Raw genomic sequence first — 22727 nt, 5'->3', positions numbered from 1 at the left:
ATACCGCATAACACCCGTGCATCGCACGGGTGTGGGACTAGTATGATTATTAAAATTAATAATATTTTAAGCATGCATTAATGCTTGAATTCATTATATTTTGGGTCTTAGATTCTCAATAGTTACTTGAAATAATCATGGTAATAAATAAAAATAAATATTCCCACAATTAGAGGCAGGAATAAGTTAGGGCGATCATAATCTTCATGGTAGACTTTAATCTATTTAAAAGAAGAAATAAAAAACGAAACGATTGTGAATTAGAATCAAGGTTGTCAGAACCGGACCGATCATCGAACCGACGAGCTCACCGGTTCAAGGTTCAATTGGTTGGACCGGGTTCAATCGGGGTCGAATCGTTTTTAATTAAATATATATTTTAATTAATATATAAATAAAAATATATGAATAATTGCTCAATATTTCATAATTTCACACATTAAAAAGATAAAATATCACAAGTCAAAATAAAATAAAATTTATAATTCAAACCAAATGAAAAATAGATGAAAAACAAAAATCTTTCCTATTCCTAGGACGTCGTTGTTTTGTTTCATTTTTTTTAAAAAATAAAAAAAAGTTAAAACGACGTCGTTTTGCCCTATTTTTTTTAAAAAAAAACTGCAAAACCGCTTGAACCGCCCGACCGGTTCACCGGTTCGTCCCGGTTCGACCCTGGTTCATGCGGTTTTTTGCCGGTCATTTTCCTATCCGTTTTTTGCTCAAAACCGAACCGTTTTCATGACCGATTCACGGTCCGACCGGCCGGTCCGGTCCGGTTTTGATAACCTTGATTAGAATAGAATCATACCAATTGTAGATGGAATAAAATAAATAAGGATTGTTGGTACCTCAAAATATAATAAAAAAGCAGATTATACTGTGTAGTTAACAATGGATAGTTGCGATTTGGTGTATACAAAATCAATAGTTTAGAAATTACGAAACAAATGATAAAAACGACAGTATAGTTGCATTGAGCGGGTGTCAAAAAAAGGGTTCTTTAAGGAGTGGAACACACGTGTGTGTTATATCAGGTTGCAAACCCAGTCTAAAATAAGGATTAAAATTACAAAGGAACAATATGATAGGATTAACAAAAGGTAAATTAGTTTATCCTTTCCTATTGATGCACCAATAAGATATTTAAGTATAATAGGATATTTTTATCATATCCCGTCTCTCCATCTTGTGCACAAAACAGGCCCTTATAGTTTCCCTAGAAAACAAGGTAAATCTGTAGGAAGTTGTTGGGTCACACGAGGGAGCAGCTAGGGGCGGGGGATCATCCACATTGGACTTAGAATAACTTTACAAATTTGTTGGACATCTTACATTAACCCAAAACCTGATAAAACATTCGATTTATGAGCCATCTCACTTATAAAGTGTTAAACCTCCACTTTTCTAAAATAATGTGAGACTTAACTCATCTCACACTTACCACAATAATCTCTCCCTCAAGTATGAGCCATCAATTCATTATGCAACCCCCGTAAGTGAGAGTTAAAAGAGTAAATTTTAAAATTAAAGTGTTCAAAGGACTCCTTTAAACTATATTATAAAAAATAAAAAATTGCACAATATTTTAAACGGGTTAAGTTCATAGGTTCATGAGGGTGAAGGGGGTAATCGCCCTAGATCCCAAAAAATAAGTATAAAATTGAAAGCCAAAAATAATTTATTTAGAGGTGCATTAATAGAGAAGTGAAGTTGAAAAGGTCATAGAGAAGTTGAAACAGAGTGGATAGTCTTAGATGAGCGAGAAGTTGAAAGAAGAGACAAACTTAGGTCAACATTCCTTTTGGCGAGACTCTATAGAAAATGCCACCAACAATTTGCTCCGGTTCTTACGTTTTAATTCTACTTCAACAACAGAGTACGCATAGCAAAGACACAACAATAAATCAAGCACCACAAACAATTTAAATTGAGAAAAGAGCAACAATGTAATACTGTATGAGCATCCAAATTACTTAAACATAACCACATAATTTCAAACACAAAAAATATAACATGGTTGCTCGATCTACACCACTCCTAATGATCAGTTGGCTCAAGCTTCATTTTCTTTCTTTGGCTTTTCAGGATATCAGTCGAAACAGCATCAGATGACAAACTAGCCTGAACATATAATGAAAGTAGTAATGAGTACCAATTCAAAATGGTTTATTAACAAGAAGTGAAGAAACATTAAAAAAAATCGAATATGTTGTCACGAATATCGAGGCCTAACTCATCCTTACAAAACCGGCTTGTAAGGTGAGGATTGCCTCCTCTTTATAAACTCTTCTCAAGAGTCCTATCTATCCAATGTGGGACTAAATCCCACCGAGTGTTGGCCGCTAACATATGTGACCATGATTTTCTATATTTAAAAATAGGGAAAAGCATTTCCCACCCTTCTATATTGTCTCATAACATTTCCCTTTTTAAATGTTCCTCTATATCACTAATTAGCTTTATAGAACATATGAACATCGAATATATGAGTATTATTACCATCTTTCATTACTTTATATACTCAAAATAAAACAATTTCTACAGGAACTTTAATATCATGTATCTGAAATTTTGTTTGGTTGAATAATGTACTAACCTATGTACTGGTTAAGGCTGTTCGTCAAAACAGATGTTGAGGTCAATGAAGCTTTTAGAATGCTGAGACCCTGCAACCACATGAAATCAAATATGGTGAGTTGTCATGAATCTAATTTAAGAAATATTAAAATGAAAAACGGTGCTAAATGAAGATTAACACACTCCCTTTTACCTCATTCTTGCCAATATTAAGAACAATTTCCTCTATATCATTAAGGGGGACATTCATTCTTTCTAGATATGAAATAGCATCAATGGATGACATTGGAGTCACAATCAAGTCGTCTGTCACCATAATAGTTAATGGACCTTTGGCATATCCCCCGGAAATAGGGGATTTTGGATCAATAAAATCCAATCGTTGGCTATTCCAAGTGAGTTCAAATGTTTCAATTGCTAATATTTGCCTTCTAAGTTCAAAATTTGGAAAAATATCAGGCTTAATTAGTTTGTCTTTGAGTTCCTGTGACCTTAAACATCTATCTGGACTCAACTCTTTAATGCTCCTATATAAACAATCCATGCAGCTTATAGAAGAGAATCCTTCTAGCATTTGCAACACTGCCCCCAAAGGAAAGGTGAGAAAACTAAAAAGAATGTCTGCAAAATCTTCCTCTGCGGTAGCAAACAAAATCTTTCCATTTGATGTTCTTCTTATTACTTTCACAACCATCTGCTTACCCTCATCAGAATCTGACGATGGTAAGCCATTTTCGATCTTAATCTTGGGCTCGAAATTTTGATTCAAATTACAAAGGATTGGTTTCCTCTTCAATACAAAGTCTGACAGAGGGGTCTTTGAAAGCAAGGACAACTTGAGAAGATCTGCTACCTACACACGAAAAAAAAAGGTTATATTTAGAACAAACTCTGAGAGCAAGGACAGCTTGAGCAGATCTGCTACCTACACATATAAAAAAGTATTGTTTTTTATGTGTTTCTCAATACCAAAGATGAAATATAGAAACTGAGAAAACATGCCTCCTTCTTGCCGACAAGTATCATTTTTTTCTCAATATCTGCAATGTTGTTGATTCCTCGCTTCTGAAGCAAACAAAGACTTGTTCCTAGATCATTAGGCATCACATTAAGATCATCCTGTATTATAAAAGTAGCACTTTCCTTAACAAAGCCTTTTTGATAAATCAAATGAACATCTGTTTTCAAAAGCTTTCCACAGTGGCACTTCTGGTTACTAAAAATACTCACACAACTCCTACAAGACTTATCCTCACACATGAACAACTGTAAGGGTGTGTCATCAATGTTCAGTTTGAGGTGCTTGTAATGATCTTCCATTGAGTTCCTTGGATTGAGTAACATTTCCTTGCAATTATGTGACCATAGATGTTGTTGATCAAGGTCTGATACACTTTCATAAATTGAGCTTATGCTGCCAAATCTCACTGCTTCAATATTTGATTCTTTAGCAACGAGTCTTGCAATAGTACCTAAAGGCAATGTTAAGAAGCTGAAAAGAACATCAACAAAATCCTTGCCAGCCTCAGCATACACAACTTGGTTCCTTCCTTTGTCCACAATGACTCTCAAGGTAACTTTATCACCTTGTTCAACTGATTCACTTGCCATGCCAGCTGCCATTGTACAGAAATAGCAGATCACAGGATACTAAGCAATTACCAATCAACTTTCTCAACTTGTAAATTGTAATGGATGCTTTCCTTCAACGTGTATTTATGTAGTTTCTATACAACTTTGGAAACTGAAAAAACTATTAATCACATACTGAGAAGAAAAAGTTTGGTAAGTGAAAAACAACACTTTCCTTCTTCAACGTGTATTTATGTAGTTTCATTAATGCAACTTTGGAAAGTGAAAAACTATTACTACTAGTAAAATTGAAAAGTTTTGGTTGACGATTCTTTAAAAAATTGAACAAATCCCAATGGATTTGTGGTTAATACTTGTAACGGTACATTTCTTTTTTTAATACTAACGATACATCACTTTTTAATTTTTTTTTGACAGAGAAAACGATATGTCTTCTTGAACATATAAGTGCAATTGATTGCCAAATAGAAATGTGAATATCTCCACAGGTTTTCAATTTTATCCCTTAAGTAGCTGGAATGAATATCCAAATTGGTTGAGCTAAGGGTTAAAATAGTTGGAGATCTAAGATTCTAGTTCTGGCAAATTGAAAAGAAAAAAAAACTAACATAGCAATTACTCCTTCGTTCATTTCTAAGTGTCGTTTGAGAATTGTACGCACTATTCATACGAGCTACTTTGATCGTAATTTTTTATTAATATATAAAAATAAATATTAGCATATAGGATATTGTACATTTTGTCTCTATGAGTATTTTCAAAATATAAAATTTTCATAATTCTTTATAATAATAGATATTAAAGATGCTATAAATGTTGTGCATGTGAGCAGTGATCTAAAACGACATTTAAAAAGAAAATGATGAGTAACATACTAACAATTTTCCATTAAAAAAGAAAAAAATAGTTGATCAGTCAATACAATCGAGTAATTTTTGAGTAATTTCGAAAATGTCGTCCACTACGTAGCAGATCAGTCGATTGGCATGTATCCTGCCTCCGTCAAGGCATGCTAATTGGCCACTTGTGCGGCCATGTCATAGCTCTAGCCAATGGGGAGCCTTCAAATATTCTATATATCCCCTTCTCTTCTGTTCACTTCTCCCTCCTCTCATATTTTTTTTCCTTTCGTCAGTTTTAGTTATAGTTAGTTTAGTTTAATTTTTGTCATTTTATGTGTAATTAAACGGTCGCATAGTCCATCATCGGGGATTGATATTGTTTCTATTGGTGTTGTTTAATCATCATGGTTGGAACGATATGGTAATCTACGAGGGACTTTATGTGGTCAAATTAGGAATGATATATGAGTTGGCGAAACAAGTTCTACCAAGCTGAATACCGGAACTTGACAAGGGAGATTTTCCCGAACAAAAAATGGGACTGTCCTATCATGCTAAAATTTTCGGTTGGGGTAGCTAAGTGGCTGCCTATAGGACCAAAAACAAAACTTGTAGAGGATGCTGAGAGCATTGGCAGTTGAACATTCTTATATTTTTTGTCGTTATTGTTAATTTGATTAAATTTGATGTAATTTTTTTGTGTAACGTGTAATATTTAATTTCCCTAGGAGAAAGATTTCATTCACATTGTAGTTGAAACAGTAGATGAAGTGTATAAGTAGATATTATTTGGTTTTAAGTTTGATCCCCGACCGATGTGTATGGAGAGGCATTTTTGGTGAACAAGACGGGTTCGTCTGAGCAGACCGACAAATGGCGATACTTGACATCGGTCACCCTTCTTGAATCACAAAAGTGGAGGCTGTCACGACCCAATTTCAATCGTGACCGGCGCACGAACTAATACTAGTCCGGCAAGCCTAATGACCAAATTTAACAACAATAAATATAATATTTCCAAATCAAAATAAATCCTGTTTGCAGCATATACATCCTTAAGTCAGAAGTTTCAAAATATACATGTTTAAATTTATACATTTCAACACAAAAGATTCCTAGACTCAAAATAGCTGCAGATATTCAATCAACTCAAAATATACATATACAAAGTAACATTTCATCAAGGAAGCCTACCAATAGAATGATACCGACGACTCTCAATATCTGCTAGAAACCCCTACTCAGCTGACTTTGAATCTGAAAAAAAAATAGAAGATGAAGGGGTAAGTCACAAGGACTTAGTGAGAGATAACAACCACTACCAACTAGATGGGAAACACACAAGGCACGAGCATTTGATTTTTAGAAAGCTTGTAACAATTCTTGTAAAGTAGTAATTATGTAATATAAATAATACTCGATTCAAATCATTATAGAGTTTGAAATTGAAATAAGAAAAATATAGAAATCCAATCAAATAAAAAGAAATCATTAGGAGAGAATCGAGAGACGGCTCCATCTCGTTGATAGCCCTTTCCTCCTAAGAGCGGCCTTTCCACTTAGGGGCGGCTCCATCTAACGGATAGCCCTTTTCACCTCGATTACGAAAACACATCCTCATCTTTAATTAGGGAGTCTACAGCTCGTTGATAGCCAATTCGTTATGAGAGAATCGAGAGACGGCTCCATCTCGTTGATAGCCCTTTCCTCCTAAGAGTGGCCTTTCACTTAGGGGCGGCTCCATCTAACGGATAGCCCTTTTCTACTCGATATTATATAACTAGGTGCACCTAGGCCGTCGTCATTATAACCGCAATTCTTAAAATACATCTCTTAAAACCATGTTTCACACATTTCTAAAACTTTTGGAAATACATAAAAATCCAAATGAAATTGAAAATATTCCAACCATAAGTAAAGTCAATTCCAATAGAAGAATATTAACATTTTCCGAAAACAAATATCACAAAACTGTATTCCTATGTATCTCAAAACATGTCATAGTATATGCACCCAACCCTCAATTTCAAATCATTTGCTCAATGAATCATGGATAAATCCAAAGAGTATAGTTAAATTTGATGACATCGAAATTATATAATAATGACGAGAAAAATGTTCAAAGGGTGTGTTCCCCAATTTTTATAAATACTTTAACATAGAAAATAAGTAACATAAAATTAATAATAGTAGTTAAAATAAGTAGTAATGATCATCATCAACTCACAACTATGACGAATCAACTCCGTTCCTAGCAATGCCTTCCGGAATGACCACCGGAGCAATTTTCATCGAATCTGAACATCATACAACAATTTCAGCTCTCGTGAAAACTTATTTAAGATCACACTACCAATATATAAAAGAATTAGACAAAACCCCCAATTTGTTAGTTAGAGTTTAAAGTGATTCATGAAAATCTAAGAGTTTACTACACACTAGTTCCGCTACTCATCCAAAATAGATATCATTTTTAAACTCGTGAATCATAAAATTTTACCTCAAAGAATATAAATGACCAACTTTCAAGAGATGGGTATTCTTCTCCTTTCTTAGAGCAATAACCCTAACTCCAAAATCTTTACCCATGAACACTTGTAGACTAGGAGATAGCTTTGCTTATATGAGTAATTAATCATCAAGAGTGGAGAGAAGAGAAAAAGAATTATGGTGAATTGGAATACAGACGAACAAAATGAAAGTGAGAGTGGAGAGAATTCTAGAAGATGGGAGTAGAGAGTGAAATGCACGTGAGAGAAATAGAAAGGGGTGGGTGGGGTTTCTGTGTTTTATTTGGTTTTTGTCTTTTTGTCCCATGTTTTTTTTATTTTTTATATTTTTTTATTTTAGAAAAAAAAAGAAACAGTGCGTTTCAATCTTCCCCCCTTAAGAAAATTCGTCCTCGAATTTATACTACTAATCTTGATTTTTAAATAAATGTGGATACTTGTCACACATGACTTATCTGGGTTCTCAAGTTATTACCTCGTTAAACAATCTCTGCCATATAATCTTTACTTAAACGATACCCTTTGATCATAAACATATATATCACTTCCTTATCTATACATATTATAGCTGTCAAATGGTTCAACATAAGAAAAATCCTAGTCTAGCTGCACATTTTCATGACTAATCACATGAAAGGGTCATAAAGGTATTTCTAGAGCCTAGAAATATAAAATACCGTACGGACTGTCGAGAGATCTGGTCGAAGTCCCAAGTGATAAGCTAGAAGTTCGAATCTCTACCGAAACTCTAACATTCCATTGAACCTTAAACTAATTTTCCCCCTTCAGCCAAACCACAATACACCCTACATTTGTGAAACATGTAGGAATGCATGCTCTCCCACATTGAACTCTAAGGGCGACACCTCTGATTAGAGTAATACTTTTCCTACTTCGAATTGTCATTAAACACTCTTAGAAAATCTTAACCTTTTCAACAATATGTTGAATCAACTCTAGGCCCACTAGTTTAGACTAGCCAACATCCAATCATACTATCAAAGACATACATTGTCTACATATAATGCCTCAAAGGCGCCACTTTAATACTAGATTCGTAACTATTTATATGAAATTTCCATCATAGAAAAACATTGGTCAACTTCCTCTAATAATAAGAACACAAGCACGAAACATATCCTCTATGTTTTTTTTATAGTTTTGACAAATTAACCATCGGTCCTAGTATAATGATTGTACTAAGATTCAAACGGGTTCCTATTTCGGATTGACATCTAAAACAGAGCAGGCAACTGAGCAAACCAGGTTGTGAGAGATAGTAGAGATTGACATACCATGTAAAGAAAGGATCTCGTTTAAATAAATCTTAACATAATGATCTACGGATGGTTTAAAGTTTCTACTGTTGCTTGTATGTAAAATGGTCTACTGTTGGCACAATTCCACTAGCATTCTTGCTGTAACTAACTAAAATTCAACAATAGACCTTAGAATCACATCTCTTTTAGTTCAATGGTCTATTACTTTAGGCATTTGGAATCATACTTTCACATCTTACAATCATTAAAACAATATACTCAAGGTTCTCACTCTTGTGACATATGTAAGACCACCCCCAACAAGAACTTATATAAGGTTGCAACATTACTTTCAAACAAAACACGCAAGGAATTGAACATAAAATTAAAGGTACCGAACTTAAATTATGTCTTGAACAATGATGTATGGAGGTTTTGGGAGTAGCACTTCACACACTTCTAGTTTTATTTGACACCCTGCTTTTACTATAATCATTGCAGCACATCAAAATCTCCTTTCCACCAACATGCTTTCGCTGCGCAACTCTGATTTGTTTGGTAAGTAGTTTATGACCGTATTCCATAATACTCACCTAATCTACTCTCTACTGTTTCAATTTATCAACTCGTGATCTAATAACCCAAGAAACATATAGTAAGAAATATTGAGAGGTTTAAAAAATTAGTCTTCAAGAGCTTATAAATAAATAAAAAAATAAAAATACTTGTTTCATTCATTCCAGAAGTTAATCACCTTGAATGACTATCACAGGGCATCATTCTATTATAACTAGTATTTATGTTATATAAACCACCTACTTCATGTTTAATTTACATCTTAATAGTCTACCAACCAAGCCTGGATATACTCAATCCAAATGTATTCCTAAATCAAGGAATATTAAATTTCAAGTTTAATAATATCCTTATCAAGGCCTAAATTTTTACTGATAAATATGTCAATAGCCTAGAAGCTACTAACCAATGCAGAGTTAATAGGTGGTTTTCCGTCTGTTTCTATTGCTTAGGAATTTCACATATAAGTAATTTTTATTTTATTTTATTTTGGTGACTCATAAGAAAAGGTAGAATTTTGAGACTTGAAAAGAAATTTTTTCAATCCTAGTAGGTCTTCAGTACAATCTTGATTTGAAAACTCTCAGGTTTATGACCGTTATCCTAACTCTATCAAATATCCATAAAGATGTTAGAGCATTACTAAACTCAAAAGACATAACCAGAATTATATAATGCTCATAGTATGTGCAAAGAGTTTTCATTGAAATAAGACCCCTCTCAACCTTTAATTGGTGATGCCTAGACCGCAAATCATTCCTAGACAAAACACTTAGCTTCTTGAAGTTATCAAACAACTCGTCAATTCAAAGTAAACAATATTCACTCGTTACTACCCTACTATTCGATTCTCTACCACACAATATCACATGGGTACGGTTCATCTTTCTTCCCTATAAACAATATCACGGCTTCCCAAGGAAAAGAAGTTGGACTAATAAATATCTTATTGAGAAAATCATATAGCTTCTCCCTTACACTTAAAGTTATGCTAACTATTTGATTAAGAGGTATGGATGTCATTGAGTGTTAGGAACCAAGTTTATAGAGATCTTAATATTCTTATCATGAGGCAATCTAAGAAATTCTTCAGGAAAAACATTAGGAAACTCACGTTTTTGGAACTATTTAATGTTTTTTCTTCACTCACTTGTATTTCCATAATCAAGAATAATTATCCATAATAACTCCCTTTTTAAATACATTGTTAGATCCTAAACAAGAGGTTAAATTATATGGTACAAAATCACGTTCTACTCGCAAAGGATAAAAGCGATTACCCAATATCTCAATTCTCACTCCCTTGTTATAACAGACTAAGGTGATATGATGGAAGAACATCCAATTCATACACAACATCCTGTCATAATCTATACAAAAGCTACTAGTATTAATTCATGACTAGATAATAATTGTGTCGTAGCTGCCAAGGACGACCCCTCCTGTTATTGCATACTCGACCACATTGAAAGTATATTTTATCCTCTTTGAAAAAAAAATAAAAATTCAGATTGAAATCAACCTTTAGAGTCAAAATTATTCTAAGGAAAAGTGAATTATCTATATGCCCCATAATCTAATCTACGACTCTACACTATGTAAAAAAAATTGTCTAATAGAACTATCTCTCTTGTGATACTAATATTTGTTGTGCCTTGAAAGTTCTGCAAAACGAGTTTTGTTCTTTGAAATCGACATAACCTCAGTTTGTTTAAATCCCTCATAGTCATAATTTAAACCATCTCCAACACTTTCTAGAAGAAAACGAGTGATAAACAATCAAGAGATCTCACTCCATGCCAACGTCGGTGATCCTATTTGTACAGGTAAGTGTATCAAACAAGTCATATACCAAATCCTCCAACTTAAATTATGTCAACTTCACTGCCCCTATATCTGAGCATCCTAACGCTTTTTATAACCTCTTTAGATAGTCAATGAATTTTAGTGGATCCCCACACACACTAGACTTGGAAAAAGTAAAGGTTTAAGTTTCATGAATTTCTCTATATCAACATTAATCTCTCTAGATGGGGTTATCGTCTAGTACTCACCTTGGCTAACTACTTATGACCCATCAAAATTTGTTTGTCTTAGATTATCATTATCATGCTACTTCTCAACAACAATCACAATAAGTTGTTGCAATACCTTTAGCAATATTTGTCTTACTCTAGGCACCTCAACACTAACTACTACTACTACAACCAATCACGTCCGTCGACAACGAGTACGACTGAATCACGACCTCTTTGACTAGGGTTTTAAGGTTGGAAAGTAAACGTATAAGGAACAAACTTCACTTATAGTGGTGATCCTAGTGTTGGGTGATATACTCACTAAACGAAAGGAAATTTACCGAATATTAGACAAGACGACAAACAGAGTGAGACAAATCAAATACCAAAAGAGAGATGATAGGATTGGACAACAAGTGAGATAGAGACTACCATAGAGTACTAATAGCTTCTTGCAAGTAAATGGTGCCGCGGTTCACAATTTACTAGCAAAAATCTATTATCACTCTATGTCTGCAGCTATTTGGACCTACAACCGAGCTCTGATACCAACTTTGTCACGACCCAATTTCAATCGTGACCGGCGCACGAACTAATACTAGTCCGGCAAGCCTAATGACCAAATTTAACAACAATAAATATAATATTTCCAAATCAAAATAAATCCTGTTTGCAGCATATACATCCTTAAGTCAGAAGTTTCAAAATATACATGTTTAAATTTATACATTTCAACACAAAAGATTCCTAGACTCAAAATAGCTGCAGATATTCAATCAACTCAAAATATACATATACAAAGTAACATTTCATCAAGGAAGCCTACCAATAGAATGATACCGACGACTCTCAATATCTGCTAGAAACCCCTACTCAGCTGACTTTGAATCTGAAAAAAAAATAGAAGATGAAGGGGTAAGTCACAAGGACTTAGTGAGAGATAACAACCACTACCAACTAGATGGGAAACACACAAGGCACGAGCATTTGATTTTTAGAAAGCTTGTAACAATTCTTGTAAAGTAGTAATTATGTAATATAAATAATACTCGATTCAAATCATTATAGAGTTTGAAATTGAAATAAGAAAAATATAGAAATCCAATCAAATAAAAAGAAATCATTAGGAGAGAATCGAGAGACGGCTCCATCTCGTTGATAGCCCTTTCCTCCTAAGAGCGGCCTTTCCACTTAGGGGCGGCTCCATCTAACGGATAGCCCTTTTCACCTCGATTACGAAAACACATCCTCATCTTTAATTAGGGAGTCTACAGCTCGTTGATAGCCAATTCGTTATGAGAGAATCGAGAGACGGCTCCATCTCGTTGATAGCCCTTTCCTCCTAAGAGTGGCCTTTCACTTAGGGGCGGCTCCATCTAACGGATAGCCCTTTTCTACTCGATATTATATAACTAGGTGCACCTAGGCCGTCGTCATTATAACCGCAATTCTTAAAATACATCTCTTAAAACCATGTTTCACACATTTCTAAAACTTTTGGAAATACATAAAAATCCAAATGAAATTGAAAATATTCCAACCATAAGTAAAGTCAATTCCAATAGAAGAATATTAACATTTTCCGAAAACAAATATCACAAAACTGTATTCCTATGTATCTCAAAACATGTCATAGTATATGCACCCAACCCTCAATTTCAAATCATTTGCTCAATGAATCATGGATAAATCCAAAGAGTATAGTTAAATTTGATGACATCGAAATTATATAATAATGACGAGAAAAATGTTCAAAGGGTGTGTTCCCCAATTTTTATAAATACTTTAACATAGAAAATAAGTAACATAAAATTAATAATAGTAGTTAAAATAAGTAGTAATGATCATCATCAACTCACAACTATGACGAATCAACTCCGTTCCTAGCAATGCCTTCCGGAATGACCACCGGAGCAATTTTCATCGAATCTGAACATCATACAACAATTTCAGCTCTCGTGAAAACTTATTTAAGATCACACTACCAATATATAAAAGAATTAGACAAAACCCCCAATTTGTTAGTTAGAGTTTAAAGTGATTCATGAAAATCTAAGAGTTTACTACACACTAGTTCCGCTACTCATCCAAAATAGATATCATTTTTAAACTCGTGAATCATAAAATTTTACCTCAAAGAATATAAATGACCAACTTTCAAGAGATGGGTATTCTTCTCCTTTCTTAGAGCAATAACCCTAACTCCAAAATCTTTACCCATGAACACTTGTAGACTAGGAGATAGCTTTGCTTATATGAGTAATTAATCATCAAGAGTGGAGAGAAGAGAAAAAGAATTATGGTGAATTGGAATACAGACGAACAAAATGAAAGTGAGAGTGGAGAGAATTCTAGAAGATGGGAGTAGAGAGTGAAATGCACGTGAGAGAAATAGAAAGGGGTGGGTGGGGTTTCTGTGTTTTATTTGGTTTTTGTCTTTTTGTCCCATGTTTTTTTTATTTTTTATATTTTTTTATTTTAGAAAAAAAAAGAAACAGTGCGTTTCAGAGGCGACCTTTGAGTTGGCTCAACTGGTGCTACATATCAAACAGTGTAACATTACCGTGGAAGTTAAAAAGATTTGATTTACCGCGGTTGTAATTGACTACAACTAGACGTGGATGTTCTTTTGGAATTCTATAATCTCCATTTTCAAAGTTGTGATGAATAAAAAATGAAACAAAAAACCCCCCTATTTATACATGTGATTTTTTATTAGTATACACACTAGTATGCTCTATTACCTGATATGAGACTTTAGCTTCTAGGGCTGTGTTTGGTTTTGTGGAAAGTGGAAAAGAAAATTTACAGAAACCGATGGATGAACTTGGACTAGAGTTGGCCTAAATTCATCCATCGATTTTCGTAATTTTTCTTTTCTTCCACTTTCTTTCCTTCAAACCAAAGCCTAGAGTTTTATTTTCAACTCTCACACAATTGTTCTACTTGTTCCAACAATATAAATCATCAAGATCGTGTCTAGTTGCAAATAATAAGCTTACAGTCACCGACTATTTTATTTTTTTAAAACTTGGTATCCGGCCCTAGCACTGACTAATCCAAGGGGATCAATCCCACCGTCCACTTGCGGGGGACCCATTTAAAGCCAGAGTTTTTTGTTCTGTATGGACTAGCCCACCGAAATTGGCACCGAACCTGACACCTTGAGAGAAGCATAATGAACAAAGCCAACACTACTAGACCAACCCAAAGTGGGTTTACAGTTACAGACTATTAACATAGGAAGGACAAGATTTAGGTGTTCATGTAAATTTTGTAAGGAATGGACCGAAACCATTAGTCAGAGCAGAAGATGAGATCAAAGAAGCTTTCACAATGCTGAGACTCTGCAGCACCACATAAAAACAACATAGATAATAAACTACTGTAACAAAAATAACAATTTATAGATTAGAAAGATGAAACAAAAGAAATCAACATAACAATGACAATAATTTTACCTCATTTTTGCCAATGTCAATGTCACATTCCACCACATCAGAGAGAGGAATTCTCAATTTAGTCAGAACAGATATGGCAGAGGTGGAGGAACCTGGTGTGACGATCAAGTCATCTGAAACCATGTACAATGCCGGTTTCTTAGTGAATCCTCTTCCACCAATTGCAAATCTGTTATATGCATCACCAGTTGATGATTGTGGCTCCAAATATTCCAAATGAACACAAGTATCAAAAAATGACCAAGAACAACCATTTGAGGCAACTAAAGAGCTTCTCACTTCACCATACATCTCTTTCTTACTATAACAAGCGTAATTAAAAGCAGAAGCTTCGTCAATCGGTAAAATCTGGTTGCAGATTTTAAATTGGTGTGCAAGCCGAGATTTAACAAGTTTATCAACCAAATCAGGGGATCTTAAATATTTACAACGGTCCAAAACAGAGATACTCTGGTAAAGATTATCAATGCTGCCCATGTAAGATTTCCCGTTTAACATGTACTCGACACCTCCTAACGGGAATGTTAATAAACTTATAACGAAATCTGCAAAATCCTCGCCACCTAAAGCGAACAATACTGTGTTACTTGATTTTCTTACCAGTAGCTTTACACTAATTTTTTTCTCTCTTGACTTTGATTTCTGGTCGCGACAATCAGTGTCAAATGAGCTGATGGATTGTGTGTTCCTATTCTCAATAACCAAATTCTTCTTCAAGAATACGTCGGTTAAAGGTGTCATCGAAAATAAGGAGCACTTGAGCAAGTCCAAAATCTACAAATTTAGTGAACAATATTTATTTTGTTAAACAAACAATCATAAAAAATAAGAAATAATATAGTACATGACTATTGAGAATTTTACGAGAGATAGATATCGATACGGATACCTCTTTCCGAGTAACATTTATTGTGACTTGCTTGATAGCATCCAAATTACAACTTTCTGGAAGATTAATAGGTTTGAAAATAGTCCCACTTAAAGTATCTGGTTTTACACTCAAATCATCTGAAATAATGAAAGATGCAGTATCTGGAACAAACCCTTCATAATCAACTTTTTCATTAGTGCATGAACTTGCAAGAAATATCTCTCGATTCATCGGTTTTCCACACTTGCATCTTTGATTCCTGAATGTACTCAACAAAGCCCCCGATTCACGACTGCAGTTCTGATTCTCACATACAAAGTACTTCATTTTCTCAGTGTCGTCAATGTTAAGTTTTATACGTTGGCAATATTCTTCCATTGAGTTCCTTGGTCGAAGCAGCATTTCTTTGCAAACAGGTGTCCAGAATTGCTTTTCGTCAAGGTTGACAACACTATCATACAAAGAGCTTATGCTTCCAACTCTAACTTTTTGGATGTTAGAGTTCTTGCTGACAAGCCTAGCAATTGTGCCCAAAGGCAAAGTTAAGAAGCTAAGTAGCACATCCATAAAATCTTTCCCTGCTTGTACAAACAAAACTTTATTTTTCTCTTCATCTATGAAAAGTTTCACATTAACATGTTCTTTGCTTAGATATGCACCCATGGTAAAACAATTAGATTTGCATATGTTGCTTGGTGTTTGCTTTGATCTGCATACTTATATAGAGATGGTCATACTAAACAGACCTTCGGACACTTGTTAAACATACTAACAAAAAAGACAAAATTATACTAGATGTCTTTTATCTTATTTATTTGTAACACTTCAGTTTTTGTTCTGTGTAAACCAAAAATGTCTTTAAGAGACCATTTTACTAATTAAGCTATGAGATTATTGTGAGTCTAGTCAGTGCTCCTTAGGATGTTCCTAGCTATTGGTAGTTCTTTGTATTTTTTCTTTACTGTTTAACATTTTCTTAAAAAAAATTCTTTTGCTTTTCCTTTTAATTTTTGGGTATACTAACCGGTGTTCCCGGGGCACTAGTTAAGGAAACCAAAAACAGAAAGTTTTGAAAAGAAAAGAATACTTTTTAAATTTTCGAGGAGTTGACCGCACAAACTCCAATGCCAAATTACTATTTTTGCATCCTTAACCAGTGCCCCCGCCCGGGGCACTGTTTAACATTTTCCTTAATTTTTTTAGTACTATATGATTAAGAAACTTCTCTCTTGAGAATGAAAATCGTTTAAGAAGGATTTTAAAGACAGTTCTGGAAGTCAATGGATTTTATGACAATTCTTTAAGATGCATATTCTGAAAGTCAATGGATTTTATGACAACTCTTGAAAATGTAAATTCTATCGGAAAGGGTTCAATAGATTTTTATGACAAACAAACCGTCCGCATGAATTGATATAAATGTTACTTGCAAAACCCGAGTAGTAGATGAGTTAACTTTGAAGTAGTAAAATTAGTTTTTTTAATGGACGAAATTTTCACTATCATTAGCAATGAGTAATCTCTGTGCATAAGTTAGGAATTGAAACTCGGACTACATGCTTAAGAGAATCGGGACCCTTACCACTTGAATCAATTACTACTTGAATCAATTCATTGTTAGTTCAAGTAGTAAAACTGGTTAACTTTTATTTTTTTGTTTAAGTAGGAAAACTAATTAACTTTTATTTTTTATTTTTTTTAGGGTTAAATATGTTTTTACTTCCTATATTTTGTCCTATAGTTAAGAATAGTCCCTACATTTTTTTTACTATGAAAAAATTATGTAATTTTTTTGTTATCAAAATTGGTCCTTACTGTTAATTATGCAAAGGGAATGCTGACATGGCACAGTGTGGACTTGTTGTTTTTAGGGTGAAATATGTTTTTAGCCCTTCAAATTTTTTTGGTAAACCAACGGTATTCTCCGCGTGCAACTAGAGAGACTGAGATTTATTTAAGGGGTTAACCTCTCCCAACAAATGCTTCTCCATACGCATCGGCCGATGATCGAGCTCAGGACTAAATGATTAAGGTACCCATTAGCCCTTTTATTTTAAAAGTTGTGTAAAAAAACCTATAATTTACTAGTATTAGGTTACTCCCTCCAGTCATATATATAAGGAACACTTTGGAGAAAATTTTTTGGTCATTTTTATAAGAAACACTCTTTAAATTTATTTTTTATTAAATAGATAATCCCTTGTATATCGTTATTAAATTGTATAAAATGCAACTTATTCCAATGTTATGCATTAATTACACAAACATATTCCCGAGGTTAATTAGTTTTGGAATAACACATAACATTTTAGAATTTTTAATAAAAAAAAGCCTCCTTGATATATGTGTTTTTCTCGGTGTGTTTATTATAGATAGGACCAGAGGGAGTACTAAATTGTGTCTCTCTTTAATTTTACATACGAAATGATTATGGCAATTGTGGGCCCCTTTTTTTAAAAAAAGAAGAAAAAAAACTTAAAAAAATAAATTTGAAATTCAACTCTTCATCTCTCTAAACCTCCACAAATTCCTCCTCCGAACACAAGCCAACGATCATGATTCAATCGACAATTTTCATGTTTTACTTGAACAAGAAATGAACCGTGACACGTTAGTTTTATTCCACTTAAAATTTGTTTATGTGGATTCAACAAAAAATAAATAAATTATGTGGATACTTTTTTACTCTTTTGAGGAGATGGATATATAGTTGAGTTGATGGCCAATGGGTATGGGACCGGAGAAGAGATTTATTTGTCCGGAAACTTAATCCTATGGAAAATCTTCTTAATACATTAACCACTTGATACATCTCTAACAATGCCCGCCCCATGATCAATCCCAACAAAAATGAAGTATCTATACCATTTCCTATTCTTCTTTCCAGCAAACCATTTAACCAGCCCTTCGTAAACAAACACTCCCTTCCCATTATCAATGGAAACAGCAATCCCATAAACAACTATAGCATTACCAGATTTATAAAAAATCCATGTATCAATTTTATATCTTTTTATAGAAAAATGTTAATTTATAGTTTATAGATAATTGTTAGAAATAATATAAAACCATTGATATGGCTCTATCCTAACACCTTAAGGTTTTGGGATAATCGGTTATTTGACATGGTATCAGAGCCTCTATGACTAAGTGGTCTAGAGTTCGATCCCCGCTCCACTCACTTTCTAATTAAAAAGGTGGAATTTAAGCATATGGTAGGTGGGCCTATGCATTATCCACGCTTCAAGCCCAAGTGGGCTCTTGCGTGAGGCGGCGTGTTAGAAATAATATAAAACCATTGATATGGCTCTATCCTAACACCTTAAGGTTTTGGGATAATCGGTTATTTGACAATAATAGCCTCTGTTCTCATTTTTATTTGAAGAAAAACAAATATGATTCATATTAGAGAACTGTTGTGTTTGTTTTAAAATCTCTTTTAAAGTCTGAAAATGGTCTGGCTACTGTCTCACCCACCAGACGGATTATTGATAAAATTGGACATTTCATCACTGCCTCGTTCGCGAGGCAGATACATGATCGATATCCTCAAGAAATAATTTCTCGCTGAGTATGTTCCTGTGACATTGAACATGTAATATTTGTAATATTTGAATTCAATGTTCAACTCAGTAATTGCAAAACCATTTCATAACATTTCATAACATGTAATAATTTCTCGCTGAGTATGTTCCTCGTTCGCTGAGTATGATTCTGGACTCAACTCAGTAATTGCAAAACCATTTCATAACATGGTTCCTCTTCTACCGCTCTAATACAAAACTTCAATCAGTTTCTTGGGTCTATATTACCAAATATTAAAGAATTACAGAGAGAGTAAACAAACAATGTAAAAATAAACAGATCTAGATAAACAGAAATGATGACAGACAAAATTAGAAAACATGCTCATCTTTAAACAGTCGATAAAAGGTTTTCTGATTTAAATGACAGAATACAAACACCAAATATGATGACACGGCCGTTAAATATGCTTGGATCTCAACTCCAAAATCTAGCTTAAAGGGTGAGGTTGCCCTCACATATTTATACACTTCACACCACGGGAACCTAAACAATGTGAAACGTCAAACAATCTCCAACAACACAACTTCTTATTCAACAAGGCTTCTCGTGCAGTAAATCAGCTCATGCTTCACTTTCTTCCTTTGGCTTCTTCAAGGTGCTACTACCTAGGTACTGCTTGAGGCCGTTAGTCAGAGCAGATGTTGAGGACAACGAAGCTTTTAGTATGCTGAGACCCTGCATCAACATATGAAGTCAAATTTAAAATGATAGACACCGTGGTAAATTAATACTAACAAACACTTCCTTTTACCTCTTTCTGGCCAATATTAATGACCATTTCCTCAACATCACCAAGGAGGACCTTCATTCTTTCTATATATGAAATACCATCAATGGATGACATTGGAGTCACAACTAATTCATCTGTCACCATAAACGTCATTGGTCCGTTAGTATATCCTCCAGAAATGGAGGATTTTGGATCAACAAAGTTATATGATGTACTGCTTTCCTTATAATTGTGATTACGTATTGGTAATATCTGGTTGCTGAGTTCCAATTGACTGGAAACATGGGGATTAGTTAGTACGTCTTTGAGTTTCTGTGAGGAAAAAGACTTGTCCGGACTCAATTCAGTCATGCTATTATATAAGTTATCAATGCAGTATAAGAAAGATAATCCTTGGAGAACACGCAACACTCCACCCAAGGGAAAGGTCAGAAAACTAAAAATAAAATCAACAAAATCTTCCTCTGCTTCAACAAACAAAATCTGTTCATTTGATTTTCTTCTCACCACTTTCACAACCATTTTATCAGATAGTTCCTTTTCTTCAACAGTGAAAACCCCAAATCGATTTTTTGGGTCTAATTTATAAACAAATTGTTCCTTTTTGAGGATAAAGTCTGACAGAGCAGTTTTTGAGACCAAAGACAATTTGAGAAGATCAATCACCTATTCAAAGAAAACAGAAAATTAGGCCACGGAATTTTAAATATAATAATAAATATATGCCAAACAAAAATAAAAACATGCCTCTTTCTTGCTGATATTAACAGTTTGTTTATCAATAGTATCAAAGCCATTGATTCCATGCTTCTGAAGCAGATTTAAACTTGTTCCAATAATATTAGGCATCACAACAAGATCATCAGAAACAATAAATGTTGAAATTTGTTTAACAAAGCCAATTTGTTCCGTCAAAATCCAGGTATTTTTTCGGTTCAATAGCCCTCCACAAATAGTACATTTTTGATTACTGAAGTAACTCACACAGGCCCTTTTTTCAATTTTGCAAGTCACCTTCTCACAGAGGTAATAGGACTGCAAGGGTTCAGTATCATCAATGTTCAGTTTCATATTCTTGCAATAACCTCCCATTGAGTTTCTTGGCATGAGTAGCATATCCTTGCAAGTCTTTGACCATAGATATTGTTCATCAAGATCTGAGACACTTTGATAGAGTGAGCTAATGCTGCCAAATCTCACTGCTTCAATATTAGACTCCTTAGCAACAAGTCTTGCAATAGTACCTAAAGGCAATGTTAAGAAGCTGAAAAGAACATCAACAAAATCCTTCCCTGCCTCAGCATACACAACTTTGTTCTTTTCTTTGTCCACCAAAACTCTCAATGTGACTTTGTCAACATGTTCAGCTGATGAATTTTCAGCCATGGTAAGAATCTCAAAAGAAAGATTCGTAATCACAAAAGACAATTGCAAAAAACACTATAATTAAGGAAATGCTCTCTTACTTAAATATAAGTTGCATGATAATAATAATAATAATAATAATAATAGTAGTAAAAATGGAGTAGTTTCTAGACGAACTTGGGAAAGGAAAACAATAAAATGACGGAAAGGTTGTTATTAATCTTCATCATTGAAAATAAAAAATTTGCATAGTTTCTAGATGACTTTGGAAAGAAAGACAATTAAATCTTCGGTTATGTAAATCTAAGAGACTAATTGGAGTTAATACGTTCCATCCCTAGTTTTCTTATTCCCACCGTCCCAAAATATAGGCAAAAAAAAAAAAAAATCACGCTTATTAAGAAACTCTAAATTTTACCAAAATAAGCAATTGAGTTGCCTAAACTACCCTTATCATAATGAAAATAAAACCAACTGTCCAAGTAAATGCCACTTCCTTGGTAATGAAAAAAGAAGCTTACTTTTACTTTATGATGATAGAAGCCAAAAAGCCATAGAATTGGGATACAACAATTCTTTTTTTATTATTTTTTTTAAGGAACTCAAGAGTTTATTGGGAAACTCTATAAGTAATGAATTGGAGTAGTAGTATTACTAAGGGTAATATTGTAACTTTATCAACAAAAAGGATGTCTTTTGTTTATATTTAGATAATTGTGTCATATTTTATCTCAATTCAAAATTTGATAAGACAACAAAATATGATATGATATGATAAGTTAATTTGAAATATTTCTTTATCTATTTTGAAACTTTTTTTTTTTTGACAAGATTTTTTAAACTTATTTTATTATATGTCGCTTTGGTTAAAAAAATGTATTCTAAATGTAAATTTAATTAAAATCAAGCTAGATAAAAAAAAAAGATTTACATCAATCGTATCTAAGGAACGGAAAAAGAAAAATAATAGAATATAGTCAGAAGCGCATAACAACCCTACCACACTCGCTCCAAAGGTGCCGCTCCTCACATGTCGTTATGAAGTATTGGTACTGTCTTTCAGTGGTTTGGAATGACCCGAAAATAGAAATAGCTTATAGGCATAGTAAAGTTAGTAATGATAAATCCTTCGTGTGGTGGGTGTTTCTTTACATGATAGATGAGTCTTTGAGGGACATTCTAGTATCTCCTTATTATCGATTTATGTAGTATATTTTACCTTTTCTTCGGAGTAAGGGCTAGTCCCCCTCTCCCTGTTGGAGTAAGCCATAAAAGTCAATTTATTTGATAGTATTTGATTTTATGTTGTGACTTGATTTATATATTTAATATAT

The 22727-nt window shown here is 33.8% G+C and overlaps 3 protein-coding genes and 1 long non-coding RNA gene across 5 annotated transcripts; all 4 read right to left on the bottom strand.

Moving 5' to 3' along the window:
• Window positions 1-1905: 1905 nt before the first annotated feature.
• Window positions 1906-4377, bottom strand: LOC123888431. The gene is made up of 4 exons (XM_045937494.1): window positions 3583-4377; window positions 2774-3433; window positions 2600-2669; window positions 1906-2124 (listed from the first exon to the last, which is right to left on the bottom strand). Exons 1-4 carry the CDS (start codon window positions 4201-4203, stop codon window positions 2120-2122), a joined length of 1356 nt encoding a protein of 451 aa, XP_045793450.1. The 5' UTR covers window positions 4204-4377; the 3' UTR covers window positions 1906-2119.
• Window positions 4378-5936: 1559 nt separating this feature from the next.
• LOC123888430 lies at window positions 5937-13815 on the bottom strand. 2 transcript variants are annotated; one of them, XR_006802063.1, is made up of 6 exons: window positions 13511-13815; window positions 13238-13307; window positions 12205-12267; window positions 7243-7312; window positions 6210-6272; window positions 5937-5995 (listed from the first exon to the last, which is right to left on the bottom strand). It is a non-coding gene; the product is annotated as an uncharacterized LOC123888430 (long non-coding RNA). The 2 variants fall into 2 exon arrangements; XR_006802062.1 differs by lacking the exon at window positions 5937-5995 and having other exon boundaries at window positions 6037-6272; window positions 13511-13809.
• Window positions 13816-14641: 826 nt separating this feature from the next.
• On the bottom strand, window positions 14642-16373 carry LOC123891990. The gene is made up of 3 exons (XM_045941849.1): window positions 15729-16373; window positions 14840-15613; window positions 14642-14725 (listed from the first exon to the last, which is right to left on the bottom strand). The coding sequence occupies exons 1-3, from the start codon at window positions 16371-16373 to the stop codon at window positions 14642-14644; spliced, it is 1503 nt and encodes a 500-aa protein (XP_045797805.1).
• Window positions 16374-18505: 2132 nt separating this feature from the next.
• On the bottom strand, window positions 18506-21414 carry LOC123891989. Its single transcript, XM_045941848.1, has 4 exons — window positions 20776-21414; window positions 20050-20694; window positions 19904-19973; window positions 18506-18672 (listed from the first exon to the last, which is right to left on the bottom strand). The coding sequence occupies exons 1-4, from the start codon at window positions 21412-21414 to the stop codon at window positions 18506-18508; spliced, it is 1521 nt and encodes a 506-aa protein (XP_045797804.1).
• Between the last annotated feature and the right edge of the window lie 1313 nt (window positions 21415-22727).

The sequence above is a fragment of the Trifolium pratense genome, linkage group LG6 (assembly GCF_020283565.1).
Source record: "Trifolium pratense cultivar HEN17-A07 linkage group LG6, ARS_RC_1.1, whole genome shotgun sequence".
Classification (NCBI taxonomy): domain Eukaryota; kingdom Viridiplantae; phylum Streptophyta; class Magnoliopsida; order Fabales; family Fabaceae; genus Trifolium; species Trifolium pratense.
Note: the sequence above shows the minus strand (reverse complement) of the source record. Positions and strands in the feature narration are given on the sequence as shown.